Here is a 21,272-nt window from a genome sequence, read left to right on the forward strand (position 1 = left end):
AACCAACTGGGGAAGTGATAGAAAGTATATATAAATTAAATTTACAGCTAATTTTATACTTTTGTTTTTAGCTATTAGTCTGACCTCTAAAACTTTTTCGGAGTGTGTGTGTCAAATATTGTGCTACTCAAGATTGCCTTTTCTTTCTTTTTTGTTATTGTGGTGAAATATACATACCATAAAATTTACCATTTAACCCATTTTCAGTGTACAATTCAGTGGTATTAAGTTCATTCAAAATGTTGTGCATGGGGCTTCCCTGGTGGCGCAGTGGTTGAGAGTCCGCCTGCTGATGCAGGGGACGTGGGTTCGTGCCCCGGTCCGGGAGGATCCCACGTGCCGCGGAGCTGCTGGGCCCGTGAGCCATGGCCGCTGGGCCTGCACGTCCGGAGCCTGTGCTTTGCAGCGGGAGAGGCCACAACGGTGAGAGGCCCGCGTACCGAAAAAAAAAAAAAAAAAAAAAAAATGTTGTGCAGCCATTTCCACCATCCGTCTCCAGAACTTTTTCATCTTCCCAAACAGAAACTCCATGCTCCTTAAACAATCACTACCCTCCCCCGCTTCTCCAATTCCTGGTAACTTCTCTTCCACTTTCTGGCTCTGAATTTGCTTACACTACGTACCTCATATAAGTGGGATCACGGAATATTTGTCCTTTCTGCTGCTTTTTTCATGTCAAGACTTCTTTTAATAAAAGAACTGCCCTAACATTTCTGGCTATGTGGATAATCTCTGAGGCCAGCAAAACGTTCACTCAAATATGTAATTATTACTTAGCAAAGTTGATTGAATTGGGTTTCCACTCCTTATCTTCAGTTGATCCTGTAGACAGTGTGTTAGCAAGCAATGAAAACAGTGTTTAGAGCCAAGAATATACAGAGACATTATAGTTGTTTGATCTGACAATAATTGATAAAATTTATAATTTAATTCTGAAGAAGTAGACACATAGTCTACATTTTTGCCAGCTTAGAAATGAAAATTAAAAATTATTTTATCCAAGTGTCAAAAAATTTAGTGTGTACAAATATAATCACATTAACTATCTTGATTCATTTATTCATCCTGTGCAATTTCCAAGACGGCAAAACCTATCTTGTTCATTGCTGTATATCCAGCACTCAAGAGATGCCTGGAACAAAAAGGCCAATATTTTTTTTCAAGTAAATGAATGAACAAATATCAATTCAGTTTATACAGTGCATCAGGCAGAAAGGCTTTATGGTTATAAACGTAGAAGGATAAACAAACTTGCTGTGCAGAATGAAGAATAGAATTTCAACAGAACTTGGTTGTATCTAATGTTGCAAAGAAGTTACTTTATGAAATTGAATTGAAAGATTGAAAAGTATCCCTTTTCTTTAGCAATTGGCCATCATTAAACCTAACAACAAAGGCATTGTTTTAGAAGTATACATCCAGAGAAATAGCAACACCTAGGGCTTAATCTATAGTTTCTGCAAGTTATGATCATTTATCTACCATTTCAACATTGTCACAAATAGGTTTAAAATGTGTCTCTCGATCCAAGAAATCTTCAGCAGTTTGTTATTTTTCTGTTTCTTGTTTGTTCATAAGTCTGAGGATCCCCTATGTATTATGGTAGAAGATCTAAACAGATATTTCAGGTCTGGGAAAGGTTTTTACTTATTTGCACATTTCCAATGTCTAGTACAATAAATAGGGACTCAATAAATATTCATTTAATCTGTTATCTAGAAATTATAATCATTTATTCATCAAAAATTTCTTAAGTGCCTACTTATGGCCAAGTGTTGGATACAATAGAGAACTAAACAGAGATAAATAATAAGTGAGATAAATAAGTTATTTTGATAATAAATTAGAAGATAATATGAATGCATGACAGGAAATAGAAAAAGAGCAAAGGATGAAAATGAAGGGACAGGTAGGGCATTTTTGATCTGGTGCTCGGGGAATGGAACTTGCAAAACACGTGCTAATTGTGATAATGGTTGCTATGTGCTCAGTTTCTTGCACACTACTTCAGAAGTGTACCCCAAGGACTCATCTTGACTAAAATATGAATGAGGTAGCTGTCCTGGGAAATTGTGATTCCAAACCATGTGTAGCTAAACTTCTCATTTAGTTAAGTGAGACACCTGGTGTGTTAAGGTGTAACGAAGTTTTCTATTACAGAATTTTATATACAGTACAGTAATAAATCTGTTGCTTTAGCTAATGAGAACTTGATTTAATACTCTTTCACCAAATAGCACTGTCAGTATGCCAAACCTGAACTTTAATACACGTGGGTACTTTTAATATATTAGTTTAATATATTAGATTCTTTTTTTTTTTTTTTTTTGGCGCTACGCGGGCCTCTCACTGCCGTGGCCTCTCCCGCCGTGGAGCACAGGCTCCGGACGCGCAGGCTCAGCGGCCATGGCTCACGGGCCCAGCCGCTCCCCGGCATGCAGGATCTTCCCGGACCGGGGCACGAACCCGTGTCCCCTGCATCGGCAGGTGGACTCTCAACCACTGCGCCACCAGGGAAGCCCCGGGATTCTTTTTAAAGCTTAACAAATGTACTAAATAAAATATCCTGATTTTAGGAAGTAATATAACATTAAATGTCATTTTAGATGTTCCTCTTACTTATCAAGCTGAAGGAAGCCGGCAAGCTCTGAAAGTTTACTTCTACATCGATAGTTATCATTTTGAACAACTGCCGCAAAGGTTGAAAAACGGAGGAGGGTTTAAAATTCATCCTGTTCTTTTTGCACAAGGTAAACTGCTTTCTTTACTATACTTCATGTACTTAAATTATTTTATCTTTATCAATTTTTTAAAATGTACTTGTGACTATCCTTTTTGTTCATTAATTCAAAAATTTATTCATAGTACCTAGGTAATATGTTTACTGGTGGGAATGTTTGTTAAGGAAAGAATTTTGTATGGTTTAAATATTTATCAAATAGGATTGCAGCATTATTTATAGTGGAGAAATAAGGCATGAGTGGCTTAAATAAAGATAAATTAATTTGGCTTAAGTAAATTATGGTAGAACCATTAAAATTGGTTGATTAAGATATTTTATGAGGTAGAAGAAGTTTGATAATATACCCACGCAGATTACAAAAAAGCATTTATATTATAGTGTCAATTATGTCATACATGTATGTATATACTTACATGTGTGTAAAATGTATCATTGGATGATTAAATTGATATTTTAATCTTTAAGTTTTTTTGCATTGTGTCAATTTTTTTGTCAGTAAAAATGTATTCCTCTCATAGTAAAAAAATTGTTTTGGCAAATAAACAATGAGTGTTAATTGCAGTAGAAGAAATTAAGAATAACATGAATAAGAAGATTCTTGCAGTGACGTGATTTCCCAGAGAAGGTCCTGGATCTTTTTTAGGATCTCTTTTATTTCTGTGGTCACAGATGCTGCCAGAAAAGATCAGAAATTCAGATTATTGTGTAGTATCTTTTTGTGTATGATTTTTTTTTAATTCATTCTGTGATCAAGATTGTATCAATTTCTCTGAGTGGTACCACAGAACATTTCATTTTTTCTTTTGAGTTTTCAAGACTGCATTGGTATTGCTGTAGAATTTTTATATTCTAATAAAAAATGAGAAGAGTAGAGGAATCAAATCCATCTCAGTAACGGAAGAACAGAGAGGCATATGAAATCTAAATTCACTGCCAAGTGAAAATTCTGTTTTGTACCACATGCATGTTGTTATAATTCTAAAAGATAGATTACTCTTCCTTCAATTGCCATAGTTTAAAAATGACTACCTCAGATACTTGGCAAGAATACATTTAAGCAGAGAAAAATTTCAGCACAGAGATCTTAGGAGTTATTCGAAGGTATTTTCATTTATGTGATAGGGTCTATGTAGGTAATATAAGAATCTGCAATGAAAAGAAATAAAAAAGAAATTGAGCAAAAATAGACCTTTGGAACTATGTTAGGAGAATAGTTTAGCCTAAAATATGTTAAAAGCCATTACAGAGATCAGTAGTTTTAGAAGAAAGGAAAGGCTGCTGGTCTGGAATATTAACTTTTATAGGGTTTAACCAGACCTTGCCCTTGTTAAAGACTCTTCATTTCTTTTCCTTTATTTCTCTCTTTTAAAAAATTCTGTCTTTGAAATCATTACTGAGATGACAGATGGCATTAATCATCTTTTCTAAAAAAGTGATTACATTTGTGACACACCAACCATAAATAGCTGAATATTCATACCCAGCAGCCAGTGTGCATAGGGAAAAAATGATTTTGCAAGTAACCTCTATTTTATAACTGTGGCTAAAGCTAATTTAAAAACAATCCTGAAATATATACGATTTCATTGAGTACACTGTTGCTTTTACAGTGTAATGTAAAGAAAAACTCTAGCAAACATTAGGTTTTAGCATTCACACAGCAGTAAAATATGAAAAATGATTTGATGAGGCGACAGTGGAAACACTTCTGCAGTGGAGGTCACAGATAGGTAAAGAAGACTGGAAAATAGTCTGTCTCATTAAAAATCTGTCAGTGATAAGGTTGTTTATTTAAAGGAGTTGCAGAGGTTCCGCCGCATTCACAAAACTCCCATGAGGAATCATTAGTAACTCTGAGTTTTCATCAGCTTGAGAGAAGCACAGGAAATTCAGCCCTAGCTTGAGCGGCGATTACCATCTGGTATTTGAAAGTGGTGGTAAATGGGAGAGATTCCAAATGGAGTCTATTCCTGGGATGAAAGTTTAATGGAAGGATTTTAGTTTTGTGGGTATGTGAGTCTTTGTTAGCAAATAATAAAGAGAAAAGTAGGTGAATTTGAAAATTTCCTGGGAAATATATTAGAGTCAGCGCTCCTAAGGTTGTCCGTGGTACCATGTACCTAGAACAAGAAGCAAATGTCCTGCCTTCTCGTTTTTTCTTGTCTGGGCAAAGGAGGGCACATGGATGAATGGGGCCCCCTGCAGAGATGGGACCAACTAGTAAATCAGCAATTCCAGGGTTGGAGGCAAGCAGGGTAAACTTTTAGGGAACGTACATTGCTAAAAACCAGAGCTGCTGGAGAAAAAGAGTCTAGGCAGACAAAATGGCAAAAAGGCAGATTTCCAAGGTTTGGACCACAGAAACAGCCAGACAGAAAAGTCAGCACAAAGCATAACCAAAATGCTAGAAGGTAAAGGTCACACGAAAGCAGTCTTCTAGAATTACTTCCTACAAGTCAGAGAATTAATCCTTTTAGGATCCCTGAGCCCTTGGTAAGATAAAGCAAGTAACTATAAACTGGGTGGAAATGGGAGTCCAAGGAAGATAGATATCCAGGGTCCCTGGCTTGCTTTCATGCTCTCTCAGTGGTTCTCAAGCTGGCTGCCCTTTAATCACCTTGGGAACGTGTTAGAAAATACCCATGCTTGGTTCCTTGGTTCCACGCTGAACCAAGGAAGTCAGAATCTCTGGGAAGTGGGGCACAGGTACCAGTATCTTTTAGAAGCTTATCCACCAAGAGTGGGAAAGCACAGAGCTATGCGGATTATAAACCACTGTGCAGTTATCTAGTTACTCTGTGCTTAGTTACATTAATCCATTTCACAAGTGTTTGACACTTCTAGATTCTGGGCAGCCGGGGCAGTGAGAACCGGGCCTTTTTGCTTCCGCGTTGTTAGCTCATTAGGACTTGGGCTACACCGAGAAGGAGATGTGATTTGGGTGGGCCAGTTTTTTTTTAGCAGAGGCTGAAGAGGCCCTGTAGAGCTGACAGCGGAGCGATGTCTTCTGGCAATCACAAGCAGCTGGGCAAAGAGCCCTTCGTTTCTGAAAGGGGCTCTGAGCGGGTAGCTTTAGAGTATCTGCCGTAGTCCGCATCTTGATCTATTCCTTTGTGTAGGGAGGGTGTCCTTCCTGACTGTGCTGGGCCTCTGTTCCTGGGGGAATAATTTAGCAGCATATTAATGGGACAAGCTATAGTCCTTGCTGCTGCAGAGGGTCTTGGGGCTACGACGGATTCTCATTTTCCCTCTTATGCCATCCTTCGTACGGTAGCCTCGTTCTCAGCCTGAGCCTCTGCTGGTCTCGGTGGCACGACTAAGACCTTCAGCCCCAAGAGGCCTGATTCCCTGGTGTCGCTACGCCCTTCTCAGGCCCGGATTGCTGCGTGTGTCCATTTACCATCAGACTTGGGCGAGGAGGTACCAAGAGGGACCTGAGCGGATTACCTGAATGCCAGACATATTGCTTCTTATCCTCGTTACGTAACAGTAGCCCTACTGCCTTATGATGATCAGGGTAGATTAGCCTGTCAAGATAGTGATGTCTTTTCTTGTTGGACGGTGCCTTGGCACAAGGAGACTCAGGTGCCTGGGTGTCAACCAGAGTTTACAGTTCAGTGGGGCCCCTTCTTTGTCTCCTAGGGAAAGTGTGCCCCTTTGGGGATCAGGACCCTTAAAACTATGGAGCCAGAGTTTCAGGGATGGGAAGCACACATACCCCAAGTGAGCCACTGGAATTGATGTTTCCCAACACTGCCATAAAAATGACCACAAACTGGGTGGTTTAAAACAACAGAAATGTATTCTGTCATAGTTCTGGAGGCTAGAAGTCTGAAACCAAGATGTTCACAGGCCATGTCCCCTTGGCAGGCTCTAAGGAAGTATCTTTTCTTACCCCTTCTGGCGTCTGGTGGTTACCGGCATTCCTTGGCTTGTGGCAGCATAATTACAGTCTCTGCTTCTGTCTTCACATGGACTTCTTCCCTCTGTGTGTCTGTCTCCGTGTCTCTGTCCAAATCTCCCTTTTCTTAAAAGGACAACAGTCATTGGATTCTGGCACACCCGAATCCAGTGTGACCTCATTTTAATTTGATTTCATCTGTAAGACCCTATATCAAAATTAGGTCACATTTGCAGCCACCGGGGGTTAGGACTTTGTCATATTTTTTTCAGGGATACAATTTAACCCTCCACAGGTGCTAGCATAGCTATTTCTGCTTCTACCCTTGGTTCCTAGACCCGTGTATTCTACCTCTTTGGGACGTGGCATCAGATAAAGGTCTTTTTTTTAGTTATGTACTATGTCTTTAGTTCTGTACTGTGTCTTGGAATGTGGTATCCCTTCCTTGTAAAGGGTTGTTAAGTACCTATTCCTTGAGTCTCTGGTGGTGATTTTCCTTAAACTAAATGGGACTTGCAACGCTGGTTCCTTCTCCACAAGCACATTCTTGGCGATATTTGGTTTCTTCACCCCCTATGCAAAAAGCTGGCACCCAAAACTGTCACTCCTAACTTTTACCTCTTTAAAAGATGTCTTTCTATTCTCAGAGAATAATTAAAATCACCCAGAAACTTGATCATTTTCTATCTTTTAAACAAAAGGGAATATTTTGTTATAAACATTGTCAGTTTCTAAGTTACCTTCATTCATGCGGTTTTTTTTTTCCTGCAAAATTCTTCTTAAGATCCTTTAAAAGATGAAGCCTTTAGTTTTCCATTTGGGTGTTGCACAGTATTTATAAACAAAACATTAAATACCTTTTGAAAAGAGGAAGGAACAATTCCCAGAGTTGAGATTTCCTGAATGTTAAGAGTGGATACATGAGCCTGTGAACCCCCCTCTCTTTACAAAGCAGCACAGCCTTTTGCAATGTTGGTCATGGCAACATGGACAAAACTTGCCTTCCTCACAAACGTTGCAACCAATTCTGAGGAATTCTGACCAATTGTGACCATTTCTGGAGATTTGTAACAGTGCATATGTAGTGTCTTATTTAACCAATAAAGCACCATTCTTGCACTATCAGAAGAGGGTGTTAGTTGATTGAAACTATTCTTAAAATTGTTCCTCAGAGATTTCTGATTAATCCCTTTCTTGAAAAAGCCATGAAATGCATTTTGAGTGAGTGGAAGTGAGGCTCATTTTCAGTCTTAGAATAATTTAATCTTTAATTTCTGCTAACATTCATTATGTTTTTCTTTTTTACAGACTGTACCTACATTTAATGGAATGTTTTGCTTCTAAATTCAAAAGTAGTAGAAGTTAAACAAGCAAACAAATTCGAGTTGTATTTTAAATACTGCTTTTAATTAAATGCATTTAAATAAATTAAATATTTATTCAAATATGTCAATACTATTTTTAAGAAATATGGATGAGAATTAAGAAAAGTAGACAAGAAAGTGCGAAAGAGGGGTCAAACTTTGAAGTTTGGACATTATTATATATTTAACCTTTTTTTTTTTTTTGCTGAGAATAGAAATTTAGTTTGGTAAAATGTCATTCCATTCTCTTTATTAAAAAATAACTATAAATAACCAAACTATCCACCTAAAAAAGGGAATGTTCTCCTTCTTCTACTTTGCCATGCACAGTTTACTTTTTAAATATAAAACTCATCTTTTTTTTAGTTCATTTCCCTAAAACCCTATACATGAGCCAGAAAATATTGCTGAGACTCTTTGCAACACTGTTAAACTCTTTTCTCATTTAAAAAAAAATTACATAATTATGAATCTTAACTGGTGTTAATTTGAAAATATTGTTAAGAAATATAAGGAAAATTTGTTTTTCTATTGTAACAAGCTTTTAGAGCAGGACTGGGCATTCTGGCCAAATAGAAACTAGATACCAGGGGTTTTCTTGTTCCCTCCCACTCCCAACCCCCTGCCTCTAGTTCCCCTGTTGCCCCTTCCTGGTGGTCGCCTTCTAGTCTTTCTGACCTTAAATCACAAATTCAAGTGTCCTTGCATGGACCCTACTCTTAGATCCCCAAACTTCCTGATTGGCTCAGCACAGTCAAGCGTCATCTATATCTCCTGTGGAAATTGAAGTAGATCATGCCTGGGGGGCATTGGGTACCTTGCCTTGTACAGAAAATACATTCCATAAATGATAAGAATAGTCATGGGCTCTCTTAATCCTATTATTTAATTTAATTATTTCTCAAGAACCATAATTAGTAAGTGTTCTTATTTTCCATTTCACAAACGAGGAACCTGAGGATCTCAGATATTAATTAACATGCCCAGGGTCACACTAAGTTACTAAGCAGTGAAAGTTATGCTTTTACTCCAGTGCAAGGGCTTTCATTATTAGCTTTACAACTCAGAAGAGGAATTCACATTGAAGTATGACTGCTGATAGACTGAATCCTCCTGGAATATTGGCCTTTCGCAAATAACACTTTGTTCACTGAAGGGAATGTGGCATGTATTTAAGGATTGTTTTATCAGAAAGCCTTCCTGTATTTCTTGTGTGTATTCAGGCCCAGAAGCTTGCTGAACCAGTTGTGAATATTCTAACGAAAGCAGAAATCATAAGGAATAAGCAAATAATCCTTGAAAGAAGCCCACAAATTCGATTTTCTGTTCTAAAGCAAATGTAGGAAGCTTTCTGTCTAATTTTCCACAAGTGCTTTGCTCAGTTATAAGCCAATAATGCCATTAAAAAAATTAAATTTAGCAATACTCTAAAACTTTTGTCATTTCTTCAATGCTCTAGAAATCTGAATAGATAGAAAACACAACACAGCTAAAACTAATTAGCAGTGACTTTCCTATTTTTGCCACCAAAATGGTGATGTTTTTATCAATTTGAGGAAACGTTATTAGTTTAGAGACTGCTGCATTTAGCGATTTTGAAAGATGATTCTTTTATCCAGTTTGAAATAGTCTGCTGAAAATTGAGGCTCATTAATAGTAATAATTTCAAGGGGAAATAATTTACATTTCCAAATTGGATCCATCACCGTTCCTGCCATTCCTGGCAACCTCTCAAAAGGAAATCTTGTATTTCTAGATACTTTACTATAATTCATTTCCTCTCCAAAAGGTTAACAATACCACTGCATAAAGTTTAAAGGAAAAAGAAACAACCAAAGATGTTAGTTATGAAAGAAATATATATTACTCAAAAGACATTTAAAATTAATGGGAAGTTATATATGTGTTGGTGCTTATTTATTTTTAACTAAAGTAACTGACCATTGGAGTCAAAGTAGTATTCTAAGATTTCTCTTTATCTATACGTCTTCTTTTTTGTTTGTCATTGTTGCTTTTATTTTTTAACATCTTCATTGGAGTATAATTGCTTTACATTGTCGTGTTATTTGCTGCTGTATAACAAAGTGAATCAGCTATACATATTATATCCTTATATCTCCTCCCTCTTGCATCTCCCTCCCAGCCTCCCTATCCCACCCCTCTAGATGGTCACAGAGCACCGAGCTGATCTCCCTGTGCTATTCGGCTGCTTCCCACTAGCTATCTGTTTTACATTTGGTAGTGTATATATGTCCATGCCACTCTCTCACTTCGTCCCAGCTTACCCTTCCCCCTCCCCGTGTCCTAGAGTCCAGTATACATGTACCACATCTTCTTTATCCATTCATCTGTCAATGGACACTTAGGTTGCTTCCATGTCCTCGCTATTGTAAATAGTGCTGCAGTGAACATTGTGGTACATGACTCTTTTGGGATTACGTTTTTTTCAGGGTATGTGCCCAGTAGTGGGATTGCTGAGTCATATGGTAGTTCTCTTTTTAGTTTTTTAAGGAACATCCATACTGTTCTCCATAATAGCTGTATCAATTTACATTCCCACCAAGAGTGCAAGAGGGTTCCCTTTCCTCCACACCCTCTCCAACGTTTATTGTTTGTAGATTTTTTGATGATGGCCATTCTGACTGGTGTGAGGTGATACCTCACTGTAGTTTTGATTTGCATTTCTCTAATGATTAGTGATGTTGAGCATCCTTCATGTGTTTGTTGGCAATCAGTATATCTTCTTTGGAGAAATGTCTATTTAGGTTTTCTGCCCATTTTTGGATTGGGTTGTTTGTTTTTTTGATATCGAGCTGCATGAGCTGCTTCTTTATTTTGGAGATTAATCCCTTGTCAGTTGCTTCGTTTGCAAATATTTTCTCCCATTTTGAGGGTTGTCTTTTCGTCTTGTTTATGGTTTCCTTTGCTGTGCAAAAACTTTTAAGTTTCATTAGGTAGCATTTGTTTATTTTTTTTTATTTCCATTTCACTAGGAGGTGGCTCAAAAAGGATCTTGCTATGATTTATGGCATAGAGTGTTCAGCCTATGTTTTCCTCTGAGAGTTTTATGGTGTCTGGCGTTACATTTAGGTCTTTAATCCATTTTGAGTACATTTTTGTGTTAGGGAATGTTCTAATTTCATTCTTTTACATATAGCTGTCCACTTTTCCCAGCACCAGTTATTGAAGAGGCTGTCTTTTCTCCATTGTATGTACTTGCCTCTTTTATCAAGGGTAAGGTGACCATATGTGCCTGGGTTTATCTCTGGGCTTTCTATCCTGTTCCATTGATCTATATTTCTGTTTTTGTGCCAGTACCATACTGTCTTGATTACTGTAGCTTTGTAGTATAGTCTGAAGTCAGGGAGCCTGATTCCTCCAGCTCCGATTTTCTTTCACAAGATTGCTTTGGCTATTTTGGGTCTTTTCTGTTTCCATACAAATTATGAAATATTTTGTTTTAGTTCTCTGAAAAATGCCATTGGTAGTTTGATAGGGATTGTATTGAATCTGTAGATTGCTTTGGGTAGTATAGTCATTATTCACAATGTTGTTTCTTCCAATCCATGTACATGGTATATCTCTCCATCTATTTGTATCATCTTTAACTTCTTTCATCAGTATCTTATAGCTCTTTGCAGCCAGGTCTTTTGTCTCCTTAAGTAGTTTATGCCTAGGTATTTTATTCTTTTTGTTACAGTGGTAAATGGGAGTGTTTCCTTAATTTCTCTTTCAGATGTTTCATCATTAGTGTATAGGAATGCTATAGATTTCTATGCAATAATTTTGTATCCTGCTAGTTTACCACCTTCATTGATTACCTCTAGTGGTTTTATGGTAGCATCTTTAGGATTCTCTATATATAGTATCATGTCATCTGCAAACAGTGACAATTTACTTCTTCTTTTCCGATCTGGACTCCTTTTATTTCTTTTTCATCTCTGGTTTCTGTGGCTAAAACTTCCAGAACTATGTAGAATAATAGTGGTGAGAGTGGGCAACCTTGCCGTGTTCCTGATCTTAGTGGAAATGGTTTCAGTTTTTCACCATTGAGAACGATGTTGGCTGTGGGTTTGTCATATACGGCCTTTATTATGTTGAGGTAAGTTCCCTCTATGCCTACTTTCTGGAGGGTTTTTATCATAAATGGGTGTTCAATTTTGTTAAAATCTTTTTCTGCATCTATTGAGATGATCATATGGTTTTTCTCCTTCAATTTGTTAATATGGTTTATCACATGGATTGATTTGCTTATATTGAAGAATCCTTGCATTCCTGGGATAAACCCCACTTGATCATGGTGTTTGATCCTTTTAATGTGCTGTTGGGTTCTGTTTGCTAGTATTTTGTTGCAGATTTTTGCATCTATGTTCATCAGTGATATTGGCCTGTAGTTTTCTTTCTTTGTGACATCTTTGTCTGGTTTTGGTATCAGGGTGATGGTGGCCTTGTAGAATGAGTTTGGGAGTGTTCCTCCCTCTGCTATATTTTGGAAGAGTTTGAAAATGTTAGATGTTAGCTCTTCTCTACATGTTTGATAGAATTCGCCTGTGAAGCCATCTGGTCCTGGGCTTTCGTTTGTTGGAAGATTTTTAATCACAGTTTCAATTTCAGTGCTTGTAATTGGTCTGTTTATATTTTCTGTTTCTTCCAGGTTCAGTCTCGGAAGCTTGTGCTTTTCTAAGAATTTGTCCATTTCTTCCATGTTGTCCATTTTATTGGCACAGAGTTGCTTGTAGTAATCTCTCATGATCCTTTGTATTTATGCAGTGTCCGTTGTAACTTCTCCTTTTTCATTTCTAATTCTATTGATTTGAGTCTTCCCCCTTTTTTTCTTGATGACTCTGGCTAATAGTTTATCAATTTTGTTTATCTTCTCAAAGAACCAGCTTTTAGTTTTATTGATCTTTGCTATTGTTTCCTTCAATTATTTTTCATTTATTTCTGCTCTGATCTTTATGATTTCTTTCCTTCTGCTAACTTTGGGGTTTTTTGTTCTTTTTTCTCTAATTGCTTTAGGTGTAAGGTTAGGTTATTTATTTGAGATGTTTCTTGTTTCTTGAGGTAGGATTGTATTGCTATAAACTTCTCTCTTAGAACTGCTTTTGCTGCATCCCATAGGGTTTGGGCCGTCGTGTTTTCATTGTCATTTGTCTGTAGGTATTTTCTGATTTCTTCAGTCATCTCTTGGTTATTTAGTAGTGCATTGTTTAGCCTCCATGGGTTTGTACTTTGTACAGTTTTTTTTTCCTGTAACTGATATCCAGTCTCATAGCATTGTGGTCGGAAAAGATACTTGATATGATTTCAATTTTCTTAGATTTACCAAGGCTTGATTTGTGACCCAAGATATGATCTATCGTGGAGAATGTTCCATGAGCACTTGAGAAGAAAGTATATTCTGTTGTTTTTCGATGGAACATCCTATAAATATCAATTAAGTCCATCTTGTTTAATGTGTCATTTAAAGCTTGTGTTTCCTTATTTATTTTCATTTTGGATGATCTGTCCATGGGTGAAAGTGGGGTGTTAAAGTCCCCTACTATGACTGTGTTACTTCGATTTCCCCTTTTGTGGCTGTTAGCATATGCCTTAAGTACTAGGGTGCTCCTATGTTGGGTGCATAAATATTTACAATTGTTACATCTTCTTCTTGGATTGATCCCTTGATCATTATGTAGTGTCCTTCTTTGTCTCTTGTAATAGTCTTTATTTTAAAGTCTTTTTTGTCTGATATGAGAATTGCTACTCCAGCTTTCTTCTGATTTCCATTTGAATGGAATATCTTTTTCCATCCCCTCACTGTCAGTCTGTATATACGGGTCTTGTTTTTGTATCCATTCAGCCAGTCTGTGTCTTTTGGTTGGAGCATTTAATCTATTTACATTTAAGGTAATTATTGATATGCATGTTTCTATTACCTTTTTCTTCATTGTTTTGGGTTTGTTATTGCAGGTCTTTTCCTTCTCTTGGGTTTCCTGCCTAGAGAAGTTCCTTTAGAATTTGTTGTAAAGCCGATTTGGTGGTGATGAATTCTCTTAGCTTTTGCTTGTCTGTAAAGATTTTAATTTCTCTGTCAAATCTGAATGAGATCCTTGCTGGGTAGAGTAATCTTGGTTGTAGGTTTTTCCCTTTCATCACTTTAAATATGTCCTGCCACTCCCTTTTGGCTTGCAGAGTTTCTGCTGAAAGATCAGCTATTAACCTTATAGGGATTCCCTTGTATATTATTTGTTGTTTTCCCCTTGCTGCTTTTAATATTTTTTCTTTATATTTAATTTTTGATTGTTTGATTAATATGTGTCTTGGCATGTTTCTCCTTGGATTTATCCTGTATGGGACTCTCTGCGCTTCCTGGACTTGATTGACAATTTTTTTTCCAGTATTAGGGAAGTTTTCAACTATAATCTCTTGAAATATTTTCTCAGTCCCTTTCTTTTTCTCTTCTTCTTCTCTTCTTCTTCTTCTCTTCTCTTCTTCTTCTCTTCTCTTCTCTTCTCTTCTCTCTTCTCTTCTCTCTTCTCTTCTCTTCTTTTCTCCTATAATTCAAATGTTGGTGCATTTAATGTTGTCCCAGAGGTCTCTGAGACTGTCCTCAATTGTTTTCATTCTTTTTTCTTTATTCTGCTCTGCGGTAATTATTTCCACTATTTTATCTTCCAGGTCACTTATCCGTTTTTCTGCCTCAGTTATTCTGTTATTGATACCTTCTAGAGAATTTTTAATTTCATTTGTTGTGTTGTTTATCATTGTTTGTTTGCTCTTTAGTTCTTCTAGGTCCTTGTTGAACGTTTCTTGTATTTTCTGCATTCTATTTCCAAGATTTTGGATCATTTTCTTATCATTACTCTTAATTCTTTTTCAGGTAGACTGCCTATTTCCTCTTCATTTGTTTGGTCTGGTGGGTTTTTTTACCTTGATCCTTCATCTGCTGCATATTTCTCTGTCTTCTCATTTTGCCAACTTACTGTATTTGGGGTCTCCTTTTTGCAGACTGCAGGTTCATACTTCTGGTTTTTTTGGTGTCTGCCCACCATGGGTAAGGTTGGTTCAATGGGTTGTGTGGGCTTCCTGGTGCCTGTGTTCTAGTGGATAAGGCTGTATCTTGTCTTTCTGGTGGGTAGGACCGCATCCGGTGGTGTGTTTTGGGGTGTCTGTGACCTTATGATGATTGTAGGCAGCCTCTCTTCTATGGGTGAGGTTGTATTCCTGTCTTGCTAGTTGTTTGGCATGGGATGTCCAGCACTTGACCTTGTTGGTCATTGAGTGGAGCTGGGCCTTAGTGTTGAGACAGAGTTCTCTGGGCAAGTTCTCGCTGATTGATATTACATGGGGACGGAAGTTCTCTGGTGGACCAATGTTCTGAACTCAGCTCTCCCACCTCAGAGGCTCAGGCCTGACACCCAGGCAGAGCACCAAGATCCTGTCAGCTACAAAGCTCAGAAGAAAAGGGAGAAAAAAAAGAAAGAAAGGGAAAAAAATTAATAAAATAAAGTTATTAAAATAAATTTTTTTTTAATTATGAAAATAAAAAGTAATAAAAAATAGAAAGTAAAAATAAAAAAGGAGAGCAACCAAACCAATAAACAAATCAACCAATGAAAACAAGCATTAAAAACTAAACTAAAATAAACATATAAATCAGAAAGTAGTCACATACAGCAGACTCCCAGTCTACAGGTGCTCCCAAAGTCCACCGCCTCAATTTTTGGATAATTCATTGTCGTTGTTCAGGTGTTCCACAGTGCAGGGTACCTCAAGTTGACTGTGGGGATTTAATCCGCTGCTCCTGAGCTTGCGCAGAGAAATTTCCCTTTCTCTTCTTTGTTCGCACAGCTCCTGGGGTTCAGCCTTGGATTTGGGTTCGCCTCTGCACGTAGGTCGCTTGAGGGCATCTGTTCTTCGCCCAGACAGGACAGGGTTAGAGGAGCAGCTGTTTAGGGGGCTCTGGCTGTCTCAGGCTGGGGGCACAGAGGGGTATGGAATGAGGGGCAAGCCTGTGGCGGCAGAGGCCAGCTTGACGTTGCACCAGCCTGAGGCACCATGTGTTCTCCCGGGGAAGTTGTCCCTGGATCACAGGACCCTGGCAGTGGCGGGCTGCTCAGGCTCCCCGGAAGGGGGGTGTGGACAGTGACCTGTGCTCACACACAGGCTTCTTGGTGGCTGCAGAAGCAGCCTTAGCATGTCATGCCCGTCTCTGGTGTCTGCACTGATAGCCGCGGCTCACACCCGTCTCTGGAGCTCATTTAGACGGTGCTCTGAAGCCCCTCTCCTTGCGCACCCCAAAACAATGGTCTCTTGCCTCTTAGGCAGTTCCAGACTTTTTCCCAGACTCCCTCCCGCTAGCTGTGGTGCACTAGCCCCCTTCAGGCTGTGTTCACGCAGCCAACCCCAGTCCTCTCCCTGTGATCCGACCTCCGAAGCCCGAGCCTCAGCTCCCAGCCCTGCCCGCCCTGGCAGGGGAGCAGACAAGCCTCTCGGGCTGGTGAGTGCTGGTCGGCACCGATCCTCTGTGTGGGAATCTCTCCGCTTTGCCCTCCGCACCGCTGTTGCTGCGTTCTCCATGGCTCCGAAGCTTCCCCCCCTGCGCCACCCGCAGTCTCGTCTCCGCCCGCGAAGGGACTTCCTAGTGTGTCAAAGCTTTTCCTCCTTCACAGCTCCCTCCCAGAGGTGCAGGTCCCATCCCTATTCTTTTGTCTCTGTTTTTTCTTTTTTCTTTTGCCCTTCCCAGGTGTGTGGGGAGTTTGTTGCCTTTTGGGAAGTCTGAGGTCTTCTGCCAGCATTCCGTAGGTGTTCTGTAGGAGTTGTTCCACATATAGACATATTTCTGATGTACTTGTGGAGAGGTAGGCGATCTCCACATCTTACTCCTCCGCCATCTTGAAGGTCCTCCTCCTTTATCTATACTTCTTATTTCATAATCTAATTGCCACTGCAAGAGAATATGAATATGCATGGAGAGTGACAGATTCAATTTTTTTACTGTTATATATGTTAATACATATTTCTGCCTCTCATTCATGTCCATATATATGTATATGTATGTTGCATTTATATACGTGTATATATATATTTGTGTGTTTATATATGTATAAATAATATATATGAAGTTTGAGTTTAGCTTCGCAAAGAACATATACAAAATTTTTAAAAGAATAGAAGACAGTGTAAGTTAGAAATTACCTTTACCTACTTAACAGAGATAATTACTAAGTGTTTGATATTTATTTTGAGCAGAAAAATGATTTTTATTTATTTTTAGACTGGTTAAAGCTTGTTTCTTGCATATGTGGTCATATTTGGTGGTATTTAATACATTTACTAATAATAAGATTACACTAACTGTGGAGAAATTGTGTTATAAAATCACATGAAAAGTACATTTACTTGTTTTCACAGCATTGGAGAGCATGGAAGGATATTATTATAGAGACAATGTTTTGGTGGAAGAATTTCAAGCCCAAATAAATGCAGCCTCCCTGGAAAAGGTCAAACAGTACAATCAGAAGCTCAGGTATGTCATTGTTCAATTAACAGAAGAGTTTCCAGTTTGTTTTTGTTTTTGTTTTTGAGTTTCCAGTTTTAACAAGAGCAGGTGAATAAAGCTTTTGATGTTATTCATTGTGTTAGATGATTGATGATGATATTTCTTTTGATGTAAAGTTCTCTTATTTAGGGTTTAATGTTTCAGATATTCTAAGGGGTACACTTTTTGCAAATAAAGTAGAAAAAAATTTTAAACTTTTCATGCTGTTGTCTTAATTTCTGAGAAGATCAAGAGATTAATTATTTAGTAGACCATTTCCAAGAAAAAAAAGCATTGCTTTATAGTGGTGTCTCCTAGGAGGTTCAGTGGATTAAAGGAAAAATAGGTTCCTTTATGTACCATTAAACAGCTGGTACCCTGACACCAAGAGATGAATATGTTTAACATGGAAAATATGATATAAAAGGTACTACTTGATATTGGAAAAAGTATCTACTTTCAGATAATATTACATTTCATTGTTTTTTCCTCTAAAAATAATCTTGCTGGTATTATGATCAATGGCAGGGAAAAATAAACCACAGTAAGTAAAAGAGAAATGTATTATAATTTAGAAGCTTCAATTTTTAACCAATTATTAGCATATATAGTTCCCTTTTATAAGTTACTGTGTTAACAGGTCACCTTTTAAAATTACTAACCGATTATGGCTTTTATTTTTAAAGGAAAAATACATTTGTTCTACCGTAGGCCTTAGTAACTCAAAAATACTGTTGTGATTTTTTTTTTTTTTTTTGGTTTGTCTGCGATATGGCTAAACCGTGAAGATAAATTAACTCCTAAAATTCCTGGTGTGTGGAGGTGTTGGTTCTTGTGATTACCACCAGGTTGGCTTTTTTTCACTTTGAATGCATTACCCCCTTACCCTCGCCTCACACAAACCTGTCCCTTTTCCTAGGTTCTTTATTTCATACCATCATTTTGTCATCTTCTCAAGTTCTCAGCCTCAAACCCCCAATATGCTTGATTTCTCATTTTCTTTTGCTCTTAAAATGTAGTTGGAGATCCTGATGATTCTGACTAAAATATCTCTTAGACTGCCCTAGTTCTATTACCTTGTCTAGATCACTATTTCTCAAAGACATATAATGGACTGACCCCTTTCACAGAAAAAAAAAAACCTGAAAATTGAATTCTTCAATACTGTGTCTCCTAAGAAATACTGACTTACGAAGATCAGTCGCATCTTGTGAACATCTCTCATTTGAGTGCCATTAGCACAAAAGAAAAGTTTTGCCTTCATAACTGATAAAATATATTCTTAGGTTATCTTTCAAATAAGGATACAAAATGAAAGCATTTCTATAGAACGTGTGGGCCCTGAGAATACATCCCCAGAGTTCAGTTTGAGAAAATGGGTCTGGACCATTGCCATAGCATACTGAACAATCTCCCGTCTCTAAGAACCAGTGTTGTTCTAATCTACTTAGGATTTTGCTTCCAGATAATAATTGTAAACCATGTGTCTTACCACGTCACTCTTCTGCTCAAAGCATTTAGTGATTTCTTATTTCCCCCAAAAGGAGTCACAAGCTCCTTAGCCTGGCAGTCAAGGTCTTTTATGACTTGGTCTAAGACTTCCTTTCTCTTCCTGTGTGCCAGCCAGGCCGTACTCTCCTCGTTTCTAACCATACCCTCACCTATCCTTCCCTGACTTTCCACACACTTCACTTAGCATCTGCTTCCTATCTCCAAATGTCTATAAAGCTACTATTTATATGAGTCAATGTCCAACTCTAAGATAAAATTTTTTTTTCTATTATTGGGCTGGGATGAGGCCCCGGCATCCAATTTTTTAGAAGTCCCCTAGGAGATTGTAATGTGTTGCTAGAATTGAAAACCAGTTCCCCAGATCGGGGAGTCAAAGTATGATCCTCAGACCAGCAGCATCAGTATCATCTGCAAACTTGTTAGAAACATCTCCTGGGTGGGCCCAGCAGTGTGTGTTGGGACAAGCCTTCCAGGTGATTTTCATCAACTCACACTCAAATTTCAGAGTCACTGCCTGAGGCTAAATGAATGTCAGATTTCCCTTCCAGTCTTCCATTTTAATACTTTATTTTACTTTATGGCTGTTGTAGAATTCACTTCTTCTTCCTGATGATACAGTTACTGTGTACAGATTCCTTATCTTCTTTATTCTGTTGTAAGCTCTTTTGAGATGAGGGTTAAGTTTATCTTACTGTTTCCCATTGTGTTTATCAAAGTATTTTGCATAGGAAGCTCTCCATGAGTATATGTTTAGTTGCATTAAGTTATCTAGCTATAACTAACAGAGAGAAGCGGGGGACGTGGCATAGCTTTCACATGCCTGTGGATCTTTTTTTTAAACAGAAATATATGCTCATATATAGCAGATACATGAAAAGATGTTTAAGATTCTTTGTTAAGAAAAACAGCCTGTGTGCATTAATTGCATGCTATCCTCTTCACATACGAAAGCATTTTAATGTATCTTTCCTGAAGAAAGCAGTTTTAAAAGTACAGACTCCTCGGTACAAATTGTGTGCCTTTGTCAGCAATTATATATCCTTCTTGCTGCATATTAGATTTCCTTTGCACAGGAAGACAATTATCTTCCTCTTTACTCCCAGTAATGCCTTCTCTTCCTGCTGATTTCTTGAATGAAGGTGTTAATTTCTCCCTTAATTTTTCCTGTTACTTGTAACCACAAAGACTCAGAGATTGCTTTTGAACAATCTGTTCTTGGTCTTCCAAGCCAAAGGCTGACATTGACCATTTCTTTAAAGGAGCTCTTAATGTCCGCCTTAAAAAAAAAAGTAGCCCTCAGGTGTCGCTAGTTCCTCACAGCCTCAGAGCCTTTCTAACACTTTCACTGAAAACCATTTCATTCTGGATGGTACTTTACTAATTAGACATCAGAAAAGGCCTTACAACAAGCAAACATAAGGAAATAAGAAATCAGTAAATGCTTTGAGTGTAAGAGTGACATGGTAAGACACATGGTTTAAAATTATTATCTGGAAGCAAACATACAAAGGCCTTACAACAAACAAACGTAAATAGGCTAATATTTTATTGGAAAGCATTGTTTAGATTACAAGTTTCAGAAACCAAACTCAAACTGGCATAAACAAAATAACGGATTGGCTTATTTAACAGGTATATCCAGGGGATATGGCTGCTTCAGGCACAGCTGGATCCAGGGCTGTGGGTCTTCAAGATACTCTTTCTCTCTCTGTCTCTTCTTGGTACTCCTTTCCTCTGTGTGGGCTTCATTTTCAGGCAGACTTGTTTCACATTTGGGTAAAGATGATCACTACAGACCAGTGTTGCATTCAAAGAAGAAGAGAAGGTGCCCCCTCCATCCCTCCCACCCCCGACAACTAAAGGTTCCAGCAAAGGACCTGGTCTCATTAGGCAGACCTGAGTCATGTGCCTGTTCCTAGGTGGGCTTAGCATCGCAGAAGAACAATGGGCTGTCACAAAAAGCACAGGGTGGGGGCTTCCCTGGTGGCGCAGTGGTTGAGAGTCCACCTGCCGATGCAGGGGACGAGGGTTCGTGCCCCGATCCGGGGGGGATCCCACATGCCACGAGCCCGTGAGCGCGTCCAGATCCTGTGCTCCGCAACGGGAGAGGCCGCGGCAGTGAGAGGCCCGTGTACCGCAAAAAAAAAAAAAAAAAAAAGCACAGGGTAAGAGTACCGGACAAGCTGAAACAATGGATTCCACTTCAGTTACAGAGGTTTCTTCAGA

The 21,272-nt window shown here is 38.4% G+C and overlaps 1 protein-coding gene across 4 annotated transcripts in view; it reads left to right on the plus strand.

Moving 5' to 3' along the window:
- The window catches only part of PREX2 (phosphatidylinositol-3,4,5-trisphosphate dependent Rac exchange factor 2), a gene marked incomplete at its 5' end in the record, with an annotated part of 281,893 nt that overhangs the window by 191,090 nt on the left and 69,531 nt on the right, over positions 1 to 21,272 (plus strand). For all 4 annotated transcript variants that reach the window (XM_082858967.1, XM_082858968.1, XM_082858969.1 and 1 more), the window contains 2 exons: positions 2,607 to 2,750; positions 17,408 to 17,522. In XM_082858967.1, coding sequence (XP_082715093.1) covers positions 2,607 to 2,750; positions 17,408 to 17,522 — 259 coding nt within the window. The remainder of the gene's footprint in view (positions 1 to 2,606; positions 2,751 to 17,407; positions 17,523 to 21,272) is intronic.

This window comes from Leucopleurus acutus, assembly GCF_964270905.1.
Source record: "Leucopleurus acutus genome assembly, chromosome: 17".
Taxonomy (NCBI): domain Eukaryota; kingdom Metazoa; phylum Chordata; class Mammalia; order Artiodactyla; family Delphinidae; genus Leucopleurus; species Leucopleurus acutus.